This window comes from Dama dama, chromosome 9 (assembly GCF_033118175.1).
Source record: "Dama dama isolate Ldn47 chromosome 9, ASM3311817v1, whole genome shotgun sequence".
Taxonomy (NCBI): Eukaryota; Metazoa; Chordata; class Mammalia; order Artiodactyla; family Cervidae; genus Dama; species Dama dama.
Window position 1 is genome coordinate 89,482,424 of NC_083689.1, and position 14,638 is coordinate 89,497,061.

Genomic DNA, 14,638 nt, shown 5'->3' on the forward strand with positions numbered 1-14,638 from the left:
TTCTAACACTGGTGAGAGTGACAGCAATTGTAGATGCAGCTATATTTAAATTATGAAGAAATGTTCACTTGTAGCTCAAAAGTTAGCGTCAACATTCTTGCATGCTTATATGAGCTTCATATTTCTTTATAAAGCATAATGAAAGCTCATGACTTCAACCTGCAAAAACTTTCTCTTGTCTTTGTAAGCAAAAAGAAGATACAATAAATTTCATGAACCCCCATATTACCTGGTATTATTAATAAAGTGTAGATGCCAATTCATATATATTTTTGACTGCACCCCAAATAGGTGCTAGCCCAAACAGTAAGGTCTAAATAGTTAGTGGTATATGATGTTCAATATTTCAGTCTTAATTTCAATTTCAAGCTATAAATCAATTAAAAATACTGTGGGTTTTTTTTATATTGACAGAATTATTGCTTTTTGGCTTGACCCATAGCAATAAACAATGTTTAGGAAAACACTGAAGGAATCTATCATAAATCTTAGCATTATTCATCCTTTAGCTCAATTTTCTCCAAAAATAGTTCAAGTCATATATACCTTAAACACAGTAATTTAAAGGAGTATAAACCTGAAAATCTCAAGTTTCTTTATCACTTAATGGCATACTGGCTTTGATGGCATAAATAACAACTTGCATTCATTATAATTCATACATGTAGCAATAAAAAGTTTTAAAGCACAAATAAGTTCTAGTCTCACTTGAAGGTCCAAGAAGACAGAAAGGCACAGTAGGGAAGAAAGAACATTTTTATATGGGGGAAATTAGTGTGGCGGGGCTTCCCCAAGGCTGTCCTCTTAGCTTTCAATGGGCAACAAGCAAGACACTCTCCTCCACCAGGGTCAAGGAATGTCTGTTCTGTAGGTTCCATTATTCATTGCAACAGTTGTAATCTGGTAGTACTGTCTCTTAGAACTGGTATCTGTTATTGATTGCATCCATCCTAATGTTAATTTAACATTAACAAACCACCCAACTATTCTTTTTTTGAAGAAAAACAACAAATTTATTAATATTTCTGTATTCACAGGGGGCTTCCCTGGTGGCACAAACAGTAAATAATCTGCCTGCAATGCAGGAGACCCAGGTTCTATCCCTGGGTCAGGAAGATCCCCTGGAGAAGGGAATGGCTACCCACTCCAGTGTTCTTGCCTGAATTCCACGGACAGAGGAGCCTGGCGGGCTATAGTCAATGGGGTTGCAAAGAGTCGGACATGACTGAGCAACTGACATATACACTGATACTAATTCACAAGGTCTCACAGAAAAGAAACTCAAAGACGCAGTTAGACACTGGAACTTACATGCTCTTTTTAACAAAGGAAAGATGGTTTGAGCTTCAAGGGATGATAAATCATGAGAAAGCGGTTAGGAGATCCATGGGAAACCAATGGAAAATAAGGGTCACTTTAGTAAAAGCTTTTTAAATGCAGCTCCATCTTGGCCACACAGATCGTCTTACTTCACCTAACTAAATTTGCTCTCCCCAAGTTTGAAGAGAAATAGAGTCAAATCACAAATATTCATAATATACAAGTCTTTGCTGAATAGAGCACTTGGATGCATAAAGTCTTCAGAATAGATTAACTGTATCATAAAGGTATCACAGGAGTTCTAAAAGCAAATTGTAACATCAGGTGCCTCTAGGTTTATAAAACTCAAGGGTTTAAAGGAAACGGTATGAACTGATGGTTCTTGCCTGCATGTTTGAAGGTGCTAATGTTTTGTGGGGATATCTTCTTTGTTGTTGTTAGCACAATGTTAAATATTTTGAACGTATTTCAAAGTCTCTTTCACTGTGAACAGAATGAAAACTATTTTTATACAGGATATTTAGCCCATATTATAAACCTTTAGGTGGAGGACCACAAAAGGCCTCATTCCCACAAATCTAAGAATATCTTTATTTGGTGATGCATGCAGTAGAGCAATATTATGCTTATTAACTCAATTATTAAGCTATTTATGTTACACTAATGCAGCTCCCATTTAAAATTAATGTTGAAGTAAAAGGTGGATAATCATGAATGTGTAAAGTATATGTTTTACCCACAGGATGAAATTAACCCTGTACATATAAGAGAATATTAGCACTTAGATCACATTTAACTCACTAAATCTTTTCTTAATGGATAAGCTCAAAATGCTTTCAATACCCTTAATATATCTGGGGGGGGGGGGGAATGTAATAAACAGTCCATGTAAATAATAATACCAAAAAAGTTTACCCCACTCACCTGTCTGTTACGTTCATCCATAATCCTCGTAATCTGAATCTTTTTTCTCCCCATAGTCCCCGTTTTTCTTCTCTCTCTCGTCCCTGAAATTATGTATTTTTTCCTTCCTTTTCTTTCTCTTTCCTGTTTCCTCCAAACAAATCTCCTTCTTCAGCACTTGCACAGCTCAGTTCCCAAATCCCTGCATTCGCTCCTGCTGAACAAAAAATAAAAATTAAGCACTATTTTAACAGCAAGCCACTTTCATAAGAACTATCACTTTCTATTTTTTTTTTAATTCTGTGAAACTAAACAAATCAAATGAACAGAAAATAAGTATTTATTAAAAGTACATGATATATCGCATGCAGGAGCATATCAAGTAGAAATGGTTTGTTTTTATAATTAAAACACTCTTGTAAGTAATTTAACAAGTCATTTAAATGGTGAAAACTATGCTTTAAAGCCCAACACTTGAAATATATCTTTTGCAAAGAATTTCTTAGTAGTTTTTAATGAAATTAGGTGACTATTTTTACCCTTGTTATGAAAAATTACCTAAATCAGAGAGTTAATGAACCTTTATGTACCTGTGTATGCTAAGTAGGGCAGCTAATTCATTTCCGAAGGGAAAACAATCTCATGTTTTGACAGCAGAGGTGATAACGTCCCTCGTTATGCAAATAGGATGGACTATTATGAAAGTGCTATCTGATATATGTAAATGTCAACTAATTTAAATCTAAATCCTTTAATCTTACTTTTAAAAAGTCACTGTTATGGGAACACTGTAAAAATAATGTGGGATATTTAATCTTACATAACAAGCAACTATCAGCTGTGAGATCTCCTTTTCCTTTTGAAAGCCCTTAAGCTATATCTTGAATACAAGAATCAAAAAAGATAATCATTCACAGAAAAGAAAGAAATGGTGCAAAAATTAAGAGTATTATTCCATTTATGACTATAAGCTGTCAGTCGCTGAAATTTAAATATTTTAAGAAGACATATCATATCTCTTTGGGTAGTAAGATACAAAATTATAGAATCTTGTCATATACTGGATATCTTAGGCCATGAAATAAAATGAGAGAAGTGATCGTTGATAATGTAAGATAAATCCAGAGAATCCAGGGTACTAAAAGTATTCTTCTTTGTTTTAAATTATATCTGAAAATATTTGAGTGAAAGTGAATTGCTGTGAAATGTGGAAGTTAACAAAAAGGCATTCCACAAATGGCTTCTTAATTTGCAAGCAACAGCTTCAATCATTTTATCCCTTCTTCCCTCAAAGAGTGCAAATACTTAACATGTTGCTCAGAGTTTCCCTGTTTATTTTAGTTGGTGTCTGACAACCGACCTGATAAATTCCCACATGTATTATGTAACATTAAGCCCATGTCCTGGCTATTTAATAGATTATTTGGCTCCAATTCAAAGTTATTGGAATAGGAATTGGAACTGTTACACACTTGGTCTGATCACATTAGCTGTCTTTTGACTTCTTTAATTTAATTTCTAAATTCTTTATCACCTTGAATAAATTTTTTTTAAGTTTTCTCTGATTATCTAATTGCAGAAGCTATTATGATATAATTAGTTCTGGTGGATTAAGTGCTGCTTAAATACTAAGACTATCCATTCTCTTTTTCCCAATGCCTTCTATGAAACTACAGCTCAGTTCTGCCTCTGAGAATATATAAATATATATGTTGAGTAATTTCATGACCACACAGGGCTCATCAAAATGATTACTCCAGCGGTAATTTTGAATGTTGGAAGTAGTTCAAAGTTTTAGAGTTATATAAATAACACACATTTGGACAGACAGGAAAAAATTAGCTACAAGATACATTAAAAATTACATTAAAATATCAGAAAAAAAAAGAAAAATCCGCAAAGCACAACTGCATATTCACTATTGCCAAACACTGTCCATCTATCTATTTTTAGAGGCAGTCTAAAATATCACTCAACTGGACAACTTTCCTGTGTTTCCTACAGTCTTACCTTAGAAGCAAGCAGCATGTTAGAATGGTATTTCCCATGCATGTGCAAGACCCCAAAGAGACAAACAGGCTTCCTCGGTCACAGAAAAGCCAACCCATGAATCCACAGCAAATGCATATGGGACAATTTCCTTTCTTTCATTGAGCTGAGGCCGGTGGCACTATCGGCTTACGGGACTATGCCTGCCTAAGCGCTTATTCACTTTAAGGTGGAAGGTCAGGGTGAACAGATTAGAGAGTGGAACGAGGCGGGGAAGATGAGAACCTCTGCAGATCCTGATTTCAAAATACAAATAACCAAACGAGTAGAGAAACATCCCTGGAGAAGAGTCTCCTCGGAAGGACAGAATTCCTGATGAATCAAACTTAGAAGAGTTCTTCCATCTCACCACCCAATATTTCACAACTTTGAAACAAGGGACATTTCTTAAAAAGAGCAGAGCAAGGATTTTTTTTTTTTAATTCTTAAAACATAATGGGACATATTTTGCCAGAAAGAAATGGTTTGTATCAATATGTATAAATATATAAAATAACTGATTAAAAATGACATTAAATACATTCTGTGAAATATACAACGTAAACAGAATGCAAGGTTAAATTTTAATAGCATTCAAATATCTTACTTCCCATAAAAATGAATATGTCTTGAAGGGTGCTGCCTTTTGAACATTTCTGAAATGCAAAATTTGATATGATTAAGTACATATGCAGAAGAAGATGTGGTGATGATGAGATTGTTTTCATGAAGCAAAATGTGCTTTGGACTATTCGGCTTAAAGATTATTTGATTATGGGTCACCATGTTTCAAGGTTGTCAGTAAAAATTCAAAGAGTTAGGAAGGTCAACAACAGCTCAGTAGCTGTTTTCTTAGCATAGCTATTTTTTCAACCTGATTTTTACACAAAAATTTTACTGCAAAGTTGGTTTCAAGAATTAGTTTGTAGAAGGCCTAGAGAGGCTGAAAAAGAGATGACATAACCTCATTAATCTGAAAAATTGCTTTGTATGTATATGAAGAAAAGGATATAACAGCTAAACTACACGTAATAGTATTCGAGTTACACTGAGAATTTTCATTATGTACAATCAACCATAAGCTTAAAATAATTCCAGCAGCCTTGCCGCTACTTCTTTCCACATAAAAGAAGAATTCTTGGAAAATGACAGAGCTACAGAGAAACAATCAGTAATTAAAAAAAAAAAAAAAACAGTCTACCATAGTTATACTCTACAGAGCTACAGTCCTCTGAATTTTTTTTTTTCTTTTTGCCAACCTAAATATAAGAAAAATAAAATCAGGCTGCTTACTAAAAAAAAGGGGAACTTCATTATGGCAGGCTTCTGTTCACTTTGAGTTTGGCATGAGCAGACAGATGAAGGCAAAGTGGTTTGAGACCCAGGGAGAGGAGGATTTCTTGTGGACAGATGCGAAAGCTCCTTCTCCCACCCGGGGCCCTCTCATTTACAAACCAGTTCCCTTGAGTGACACACACCTCCTGCCCCTGTCCCCCCTCTTTCTTGCTCTCTTCCTCTCTCCCTCCCTCCCACAAATCCCTCCCAGTAACACAGAAGAATCTTGACAGAATGGCAGGAAACACGCACAGGCTGGTCAGGGAAGGATATGATGTCAGCAACCACGAACAATAAAAGGTGTAAAGGTGCTTCCTTCCCTAAACTGTTCCAGAAGTGTAAAATGGGAACCAAAACTCTTCACTTCCTTCTCTGAGCAGAACTGTCTGAGGGCGCTGGGCTGCACACCCCGCACAGGGAGGCCTTTGAGAGGTTCAGATAAGGGCCAAGCAGAGAAGTCCAGACACGGGACAACATTTCTGACTCCTATTTTTAAGACACCTGGGGAAAAAAAGAATCCATTTCAGCTCTACGTTAGTATTCTGTCTGACTGCTAGAAGAAATAAAAATAAGGAAACAAATAAGTTCATTTTGGTGAAGTAGGAGATACACAGCAATTACCATTTACCACGCCCCACCAAAATCATCTTAACACAGCTCAGGCAGCCATATAACCTTAATTCACTCCCTGGAGGCACATGAAGAATTCCATACAGGCGAAGAGCCAAATGGATACATTATTTTATTTTTATTTTTTGGTAAAAAGTAGAATCATGAAAATTGTGAAAAAAAATCAGTGTTTGTTAGGAAAACACACAGATTACTTCTTTGCCTCCATAATTAAAAAAAAAAAAAAAAGATATACTGGATGGTGGTGGGGAGAGGAAAGAGATACCTAAGTTATGGAAATTTTCAAAGTTCTTAGCAAGAATTCAGACTAAGAATCAAAGTAACTAACATAAACTTTCAGTTTATAGTGAAACTATTTATTTTAATCTCATCACTATTAGGTTCTTTCTAACATGGAAATGGCAGTCTACCATAAGATTTCTGTAGGAAGAAAACCACATATCAAGTGGATCTGAGTCATCTTCAGATTTCAATCATCTTCCCACAACACTTTGATTTAGAAATTAAACATAATCTTCAGTTTTATGTTTTGATCTTACAGTGAGACTGCCATGCCACATTAAAAGATGTGGGAAGAAATTAATTCTCTGCTGCTAAACTTATCTTTGCAAAGCATGTATTTTGCTACAATAGGCACAATAGGCACAGTGCAATCACTTAAATAAAAACAGCCTATGAAGAATGATAAAACATTAAAAAATGTGATGTCAGTTTGCAATGAAGAATTCTGTTTTTTTTTTTACTCACATTAGCAAATAACTTTTTCACTGACTCACGTTTTCACTGACATTAGCATCTTCATAAACTGTTTTGTAAAAACTCAAGGCTGAAAACCAAGTATGCTACATCATACAAGAAATTATACGGTTAAATAAATACAAGCTGGTTACTCAGCAAAGGACAAAAATGAACATAAGCGCAGTTGCTTCAAGCCTCGTATTACTAATTCAAACAATTAAATGATGCATTATTATTTTAAGTGGAAAACTTTGCTCATTATGCTGCATCTAGATACATTTAACTTTCTGCTTTATGATATATTTGAGAGACATATGAGGCCTTTAATTATATTCTGGTTACAAGGAACAAGTAGAACTTTCACTTTTTTCTCTTAAGAAGTATTCTGAACTTCAAAAGTGTTAGTCATTCTGCTGCGTTCGACTCGCTGCAACTCCATGGACTGTAGCCTGGCAGGCTCCTCTGCCCATGGAATTCTCCAGGCAAGAATACTGAAGTGGGTAGCCATTTCCTCCTCCAGGGGATCAACCTGATCCAGGAACTTCCAAAGATATTATAATAATTATTAATCTTATTGTTAGTCAACTGCATGATGTCTTATGAGTTAAGGAATATTTCCTTGGTCTTGAAAGTTATTCCATTTCCCTCTAAGTTTACAATGTATTATATTGAATGCTATATTACCCTAGGTATGAATGCAAGCTGAGTTCGTTCTGAAGACACATAGCTAAGACATCCTCTTAAGGATAATAAAATTACCCATTCTTCTCCACTGGATAAGTACCATCATGCCAAACTGAAGTTATTTTCTCAATTTAGTCCAAGTTAATATGATTAATTTTGAGTCATTTTCAATATAGTAACATAATGTCACACATACAAAGAATAAATAATGTCAACTGTCTTTCAATTCCTCACACCTGCTATGCTCCTTCCTACCACAGGGCCTTTGCATATGCAATTCCTTCTGCCTGAAATGTTCCTCCCTCTCCTCTGTGCCTCCTTAACTTCTTCCATTCCTCTCTGACTCAGCTCCAGTTTCACCTCCCAGAAAGCACTCCACATTCCTGATCACATCAAATGCTCCTGTGAGGACTCAGAGCACCGTGCCTTCCTTTGTGGCATGTCATAATAGAAATTCTGTCTGTCTGCTGACTTCCACAACATCTGTGGGCCAAGTCTGGCTTGCCTGACTTTTGCATTCTCAGTTTCTACCCCAGTGCCAGGCGTACAGTGGGAGCTAATAACTATTGGTTGATTAATGAATTAATTTATTAAGATTTTTATCTCTCAGGTATTTTTTTTGGTCACTATTTTTAATGACTACTAAGAACACTTTTCATTTATACATGAAGAAAGCTGATAATCTCACTTAATCTTTCATTGTATTTATATAGCATCTCATAAATGGAATAAGAGATTCTGAGAAGTGGAGGCTGATTACAGACTAGTAATTTAATCACTTGGAACCACTGTTCGTTCCCCTGCCTTACAAAACAGTTGGGAAAGACTTCTTCATCTTTAGGATAGTGTAATCATTAAATGTAGTACTGTAGGTGAAGGCTAGGTACAGAGCAGGAATGAGGACGTGGCTTACTACTTCTAAGACTGCTTCAGTTTTGAGGCAAATTGAAAGTCATGTACAATAAGGTTATCAAGGGAACCATGTAGTCTTTACTTATACCATGAAGACATCACTTTGTGGAGATGATGATGGGCAACTTCTGAAGGTAATACCTCATTTATCCATTAGCAATAATCATTATATGAAGAAAAATTTACAGTGTTATAAAAATTAAGAAGTTTCACATAAGTATCAGTCATGGAAGAGCTTCAGGCTGCAAAAGTGGAAATAACTAGGGAAATATATCAATTTTCCCAATGACCACGGCTGCTGAAAACTCTACATTAATGTTTCTAGTCCTACTTTAATATCTTTCCCCAAGGACAAAAGGAGATGAAATGTATGTCAGAAATATAATAAGGCTAAAAAAGAACTCATTTTGAAAACCCCTGCAATTAATTTAGCAAGTGGGCCTAACCTGCCATTATCACTGATATAAATCATTTTATTTACACAAAACTAGAATTTAAGAGACAGAAATCTTTAAACAACTGTATTTCATTATAAACAATTTAATAAACACAAGGGAAGCACAGCTTCCCTGTCATGATCATCCATGGTATATTCTGCCTTGAACATATTTTTCACAGAGGAGCTTAAACAGTTTTCTCCAATCCCATGCTAAAATAAACTCCGAATGGTCTAAAGATGTCAAAAGCCTTGTGCTATCCAACCACACCATAGTTTTTAGTCTTTCCGCATCATACTGAGCAATTACGTCAGCGTTCCATCAAGTCTTTGGTTTCCTGACTTTTCACAACAGCATGTCCACCTTGCTTTCTTCTAAAAGCCACCGGGTGATGGGGCAGGGCTCACCACTAACGCAGAGCCAGCCCTGTCCTCGTCACAAAGCAAGACCTACCAAGCATCACAGAGCGTGCTCTGCTCCCCAGCTGCAAGTGCTCCCAAAGCACATGCATCTGGATATTCTGCTGCTGTTATTGAATACAGCAAGTTAAGCACTCTATGACACCAGTACCAGCAAAACAAAAGTGTCAGCCTTCAAAGCACGCTAGGCTTGAAATGGGGGATGTGCTATTATAAGTTTTCATCTTGTTATGACAAAAATCTGAATTTCCAGGCCTCTAATGATCCTTTTGAAAAAATCTTATTCATTATTTTCTTAATCTTTAATACATATTTCATTATTGATATGTAAATATTCAACAATTTTTTTTCTCAAAAGCCTGTGTGTATTAGACACAGTTATCACCCTTACTAATCCATTTGCCTGTGTGTGTGTGTGTATGTTTGTACAGAGGGAATATTTTCCCAAAAACTTGCAACAAATTGAAAAAACACATTTTAGTTTTTCATAACATGTGTGTAAACAACAAGAGTGCATTTTAAGACACCTGAGTAGTCCTGAGTATTATCACTAATAAATGATCATAATACTATTAGGACTGTGATATAAATGGTTAAAAGGACATTTTAAGTAAAGGCTAAGTAATAAAATAATAATCTATATTCAAATGTTACATTACATGATTGAAAATTATGTTCTTGAAAATGATTTGCCTCTGTTGTTGTTTACTTTACCAATATATTAACATTTTAAAAGTGACCTTGGAATGAGAAGAAATACTACTGTCTTCCTGTCAATGTTTTTGTTCTACATTAAGAAGAATATGCTTGATAAATCATCTGCTATTTACATTCACTGAATGTCATTTACTTTTGTCTCTAGCTAAACTTTAGAAATGTAAAGTGTTTACACAGAAATCTTCTATGATAATTTACATAATATTCAAAATGCCATAATCATATCTCAAATCAAAATATAGATATTTGATATTACTATTATATGTGGCTCAACATGGAAGCCCGCGATTCATCAATTTTTCTATTTCTCTTCATCTCCTTTACAGCATCCTAATCATCCTAATTAAGGCTTTGTTCATCTGAAACCTCTGATGACAATTTGTTTAACTCTGTCCCACTGTGGTCTTCTTATAAGGAGAATTAAATCTGATCTTCTGACAGCAATCATTAAATGATCCCAACTGGCCCCAATTAAGCCACATGGCTCACGGGCTTCCATACAGTCAAGTGTCAAGTTCCCTGTTTCATTTACACATCATTCTTTACCTTGGTTTATTTTCTTAAAGCCAATTAAGTATATGTGTCTTATCAAGTGGAACTACAATAAATTTCCTTGTGTCCACTAGCTCAAGACAGGGTACCTCCTGACTCCAGAGTCACACTGAAACATCATGCATGACTCCAACATCATGCATGACTCCTGAAGACTTTCTCTCTAGCTGTAGTGCTATTAATGAAAAAAAAAATTATATTTATTTACTCAGGATGAAATTGATGCATGTGTACCTTCTCAAAGTAATATACATGTATAAATGGTTCTGGTGAACATAAATCAATAGTAACTTTTCATTTGGCTTATTTACAAGGCTCTTTTAATAGAGTAGTACCTGCATTTAGTTAAGTTTAATATTCCTTTAAAAAAAAAAAAAAAACTTTTGAAATGATCTCTTTAAGACCCTCTAAAACAGCAGTACCAAAGTAAGACTTCTGAAGTTAACCTTTCTTACCCTTAATTTCTGCTCTAATTTTTCCACATATGCTCAAATGTAAGTTCTGTAATGATGTTCCCAGGCCTTCCTACGTGCGCAGGTAGCCTCAGGATTTAGAGCTCATTGACTGTGTGCTACTCCTGGGAAACGGTTGATTAAAAACAGCCTCTTGAGGAGTAGCTCCTATTCACATCTGGCTCATCTTATTCTAAACTCTAATACCTATGTGGAAATTTGACCCCAAGCTTTGGCTTTGGAGAACCTCAGTTTACAGACCCTTTACCTTAGGTGGCAAGGCAGAAACATAGAGAAATTAATCCCAGTATGACTGGTGTTTGACACAGTTTCTGAAGGCCTTAATCATTGACCTGACTATTTTCCTCCGAATATAAACAAATGCACTGTATTTTTGCATCTAGTCTAACAATAGCTATCAGTGATCATCTGCTGGTTTCTGATGCAGGCTGTCACAGTTCTCAGAGTAGATGGATTAGAACATATCTGCTCATCCTAATCATATATAAAAACTGACAATAGGACAGACGACTGGAATGGATGTTATGCATCTCATAGGACATTAACCTTGATGGAACATGTAATTCTTTTTATCACTGACCAACAAATGTGACTACAAAGAAAAAGGAAAATGCAATGGAATCTTTAGCATACTGATGTTTGGCAACACCTAGAAAAAAACAAAAAAAGTATGTGCATTTTCTTTAGGACAGTTAAATACACACTTGGCCAGCTACTCAATAAATCACTGTTCTTTTCCTCAAAAGAACAAAATTCAAAATACTCATTACAGAACGCTGACGAATTAGAAAACACTTACCAACCTTACAACTGACTGACTTTTCTACAAAATGTATAACAAATGTATTAAGATGTTAGTAAAGCAAAACAGACGCTGGGGTGTTGTATTATGAAATATTTCTCACTGTATTATAGTAATCTCCAATAAGATTTGATGTTAATTTTAGAGCATGCTTCTGCTAAAAAGGGCAAACCCTGCAACAGATTTAGTACAAAGAAGCTGAAAATATCCTGTGGAAAAAAAAATCTGTAGCAAAATCAGCCAGCCCAAATCCTGCCATTACTCAGCACTGCAGCGACGTGCGGATGTTTGTAGTGGTTTGAGGAGCTAGCAGGGGTGGAAACTCTACATACTCGACTCCAACATGATTGCAATTGAACCTCATCAAAGTAAGAGCTCATAATTTGTCACAGAAAACAGCCAATTAACATATGTTAGAAAAAGGCTTCATAAAGATAATATATGATTAAAGCCCCAGTGCAGCTGTTGAAAATCAAAAGTATGCATTTAAAAAAGAAATCTCAGCCTGAGCTTCCGTATGGTTAAACTGATAATGGCTACTATGATTTTTTTTTTTTAAGTTGAAAAATATAATTACAGTGCTTTTCCTAAGTTTGGGGTTATGGCAAGGGAGAACTGGGTACTGCAGCCCTATTTACTATGCCTTACTTAGTTCTATAAATAGTTGAAGCCCTTGCCAAAACTCTGTAGTTACTTTGTTATAGTGCTATTTTAAACACAGACCTTCATTGTGAGCTAAATGGCCTTCAGGATGCACTTTGTAGTTAGAGCATTCCTCTCAAAACTATATCCTCCCTTTATCTGTGTAAAACTCCAAGACAAGAGGACTCTACATGACTGCCCCGCTGACTACAGAACATACCGGGCTGTGTGACACACACGTTTTAATACTTCGGAACTTTTGTCAGGGCTGGTGGTCAGGAAGGGTGACAGTTAAAGGTCAGAAATGAGATTATGGTGCACGAACGCAGTGCAGATCCTTTTACGGGACACAAGGCAGGCGATCTGAACCAGCCTTGGAGCAGATGAACTATATGAAACTATATGTGGTGTATGCTCATCAGAGAATTTCGACTAAACTCTAGCTTGGACCACACAGCCAATCAAATCCTGGCTAAGCTGACGGCATCGGAGGCGGTGAGCCAAAATTGTGCTGTTTAATATTACACATATCAATGGAAAAAGTCTGATCAACAGTCACGTAGATATAAATACATCAAGCATTATACTCGGTGCCAGAGACGCCAGGGTGAGCAAAACACAGGTACCGGTCATCACGAAACTGAGACTTTAGGGGAGACAGGGGACTTGTATAATAATTGCAGACAGAAAAATGATAGAGAGAAAGCACCACAGCAGAACAGGCCAGGTAGGGGGTGACGACATAGGAAAGGGGCCCAGGTGGTTAGTGCTGTCAGGGAAGGGTCATTTGCAAACATGACATCCGAGGCGAGCTGTAAACAACGGACGGACCAAGGCAGTATCTGCAGGGTGAACGTTCTGGCACCCCACCCATCACTGGTGGTACAAATTTGGCCAATTCACAGTTTCGTAAACCTCAGCTGCCTCAGCTAGAGAATGGGAATAATAACGCATATATTATATAAGGAGGATATGAGGCTCAGGAAAAAAAATAGATCCACATTCATTTGCAAAAATTCAGTCAGATGCAATTCAGCTTCTTGACTACCCTGTGTAAACTTGTTTTCTTCACTTTAACATGATTTAATTTTACGGAAACTATAAATACTTTGAAACAGGGAGAATACAGTATAATGCAAAACGTTTCTAAATTTATATTAGTTGAATCCAGCAGTGTATTTTCCCTTGAGATGTGGCTGTTTCATTTAAGTAATGCCCACTGGTTGAAATATCAATAGGTCTCGGGGATATAAGTTCACTTTGCATTGCTAAATATAGACAATACCATGGGCAGTCTGACAATTACAACACAAAATTTCTGCAAACATAAGAATTATATTTTTTAAACTGTATTTTTAAAACTCTTTTAGAAATAATCTTACAACATTACTAATGTAACTGAGTCATTGTTTTAGGCTGACTGATTTCCTCTCTCACAAGGCCCAACTCCTAAGCAAGCAGCACAGTTTTGATTAAGATCTCAGAGATAATGCCAGCGTCTCACTGTATGGGAGATATTCACACATATTTGGACACAAGCATCCCATGAGAGTAAGCTACGTAGCCTCAAGCCAAACAGATTAATTTCCTACTTAGAAGGAATAGACAAACTGAACCATCTAAAACTTTTTAAAGCACTTTTAAGAGGAAAAATACCAAATTTAAGGACTGTGAATTTTAATAAATAGGAAATTAGAGTGAAGGACAATAGACACTTTGATTTTAAAAGTTGTAAAATATAAATGTCCATCAGAAAAGTATAGAATTTTAAGTAAGGGGAAGGGTCAAAATTTCCTATTCAAGGAAACTTTATTTAAGGAAAAGTGGGCATACATTTTAAATTCTCTCTCCCCTGTCATTTTTTTTGTGGAGGAGTGGTATAAATTTGATCCTTTATTCCATCATTTTGCTCTTATGTCCTGTTTGGTGAACGTAATTGTATAATTTACCAAGAAGCCTAAATGAACACTCATCTGTTTTCATATTGATCAAATACCTTGAAAATCTGGAAGTTTTTTTTTTTTTTAAGTCAAGCTGCCTTTTTTC

General features: G+C 35.9%; 1 protein-coding gene across 8 annotated transcripts in view; it reads right to left on the reverse strand.

Moving 5' to 3' along the window:
• MEF2C (myocyte enhancer factor 2C) overlaps window positions 1-14,638 on the reverse strand; it is a 149,949-nt gene that overhangs the window by 92,748 nt on the left and 42,563 nt on the right. For 6 of the 8 annotated variants that reach the window (XM_061151984.1, XM_061151986.1, XM_061151987.1 and 3 more), the window contains exon 2: window positions 2,245-2,437. In XM_061151984.1, coding sequence (XP_061007967.1) covers window positions 2,245-2,298 — 54 coding nt within the window. In that variant the 5' untranslated portion in view covers window positions 2,299-2,437. Of the gene's footprint in view, window positions 1-2,244; window positions 2,441-14,638 lie in introns of all 8 variants that reach the window. The other 2 variants (XM_061151981.1, XM_061151982.1) reach the window with 1 other exon arrangement.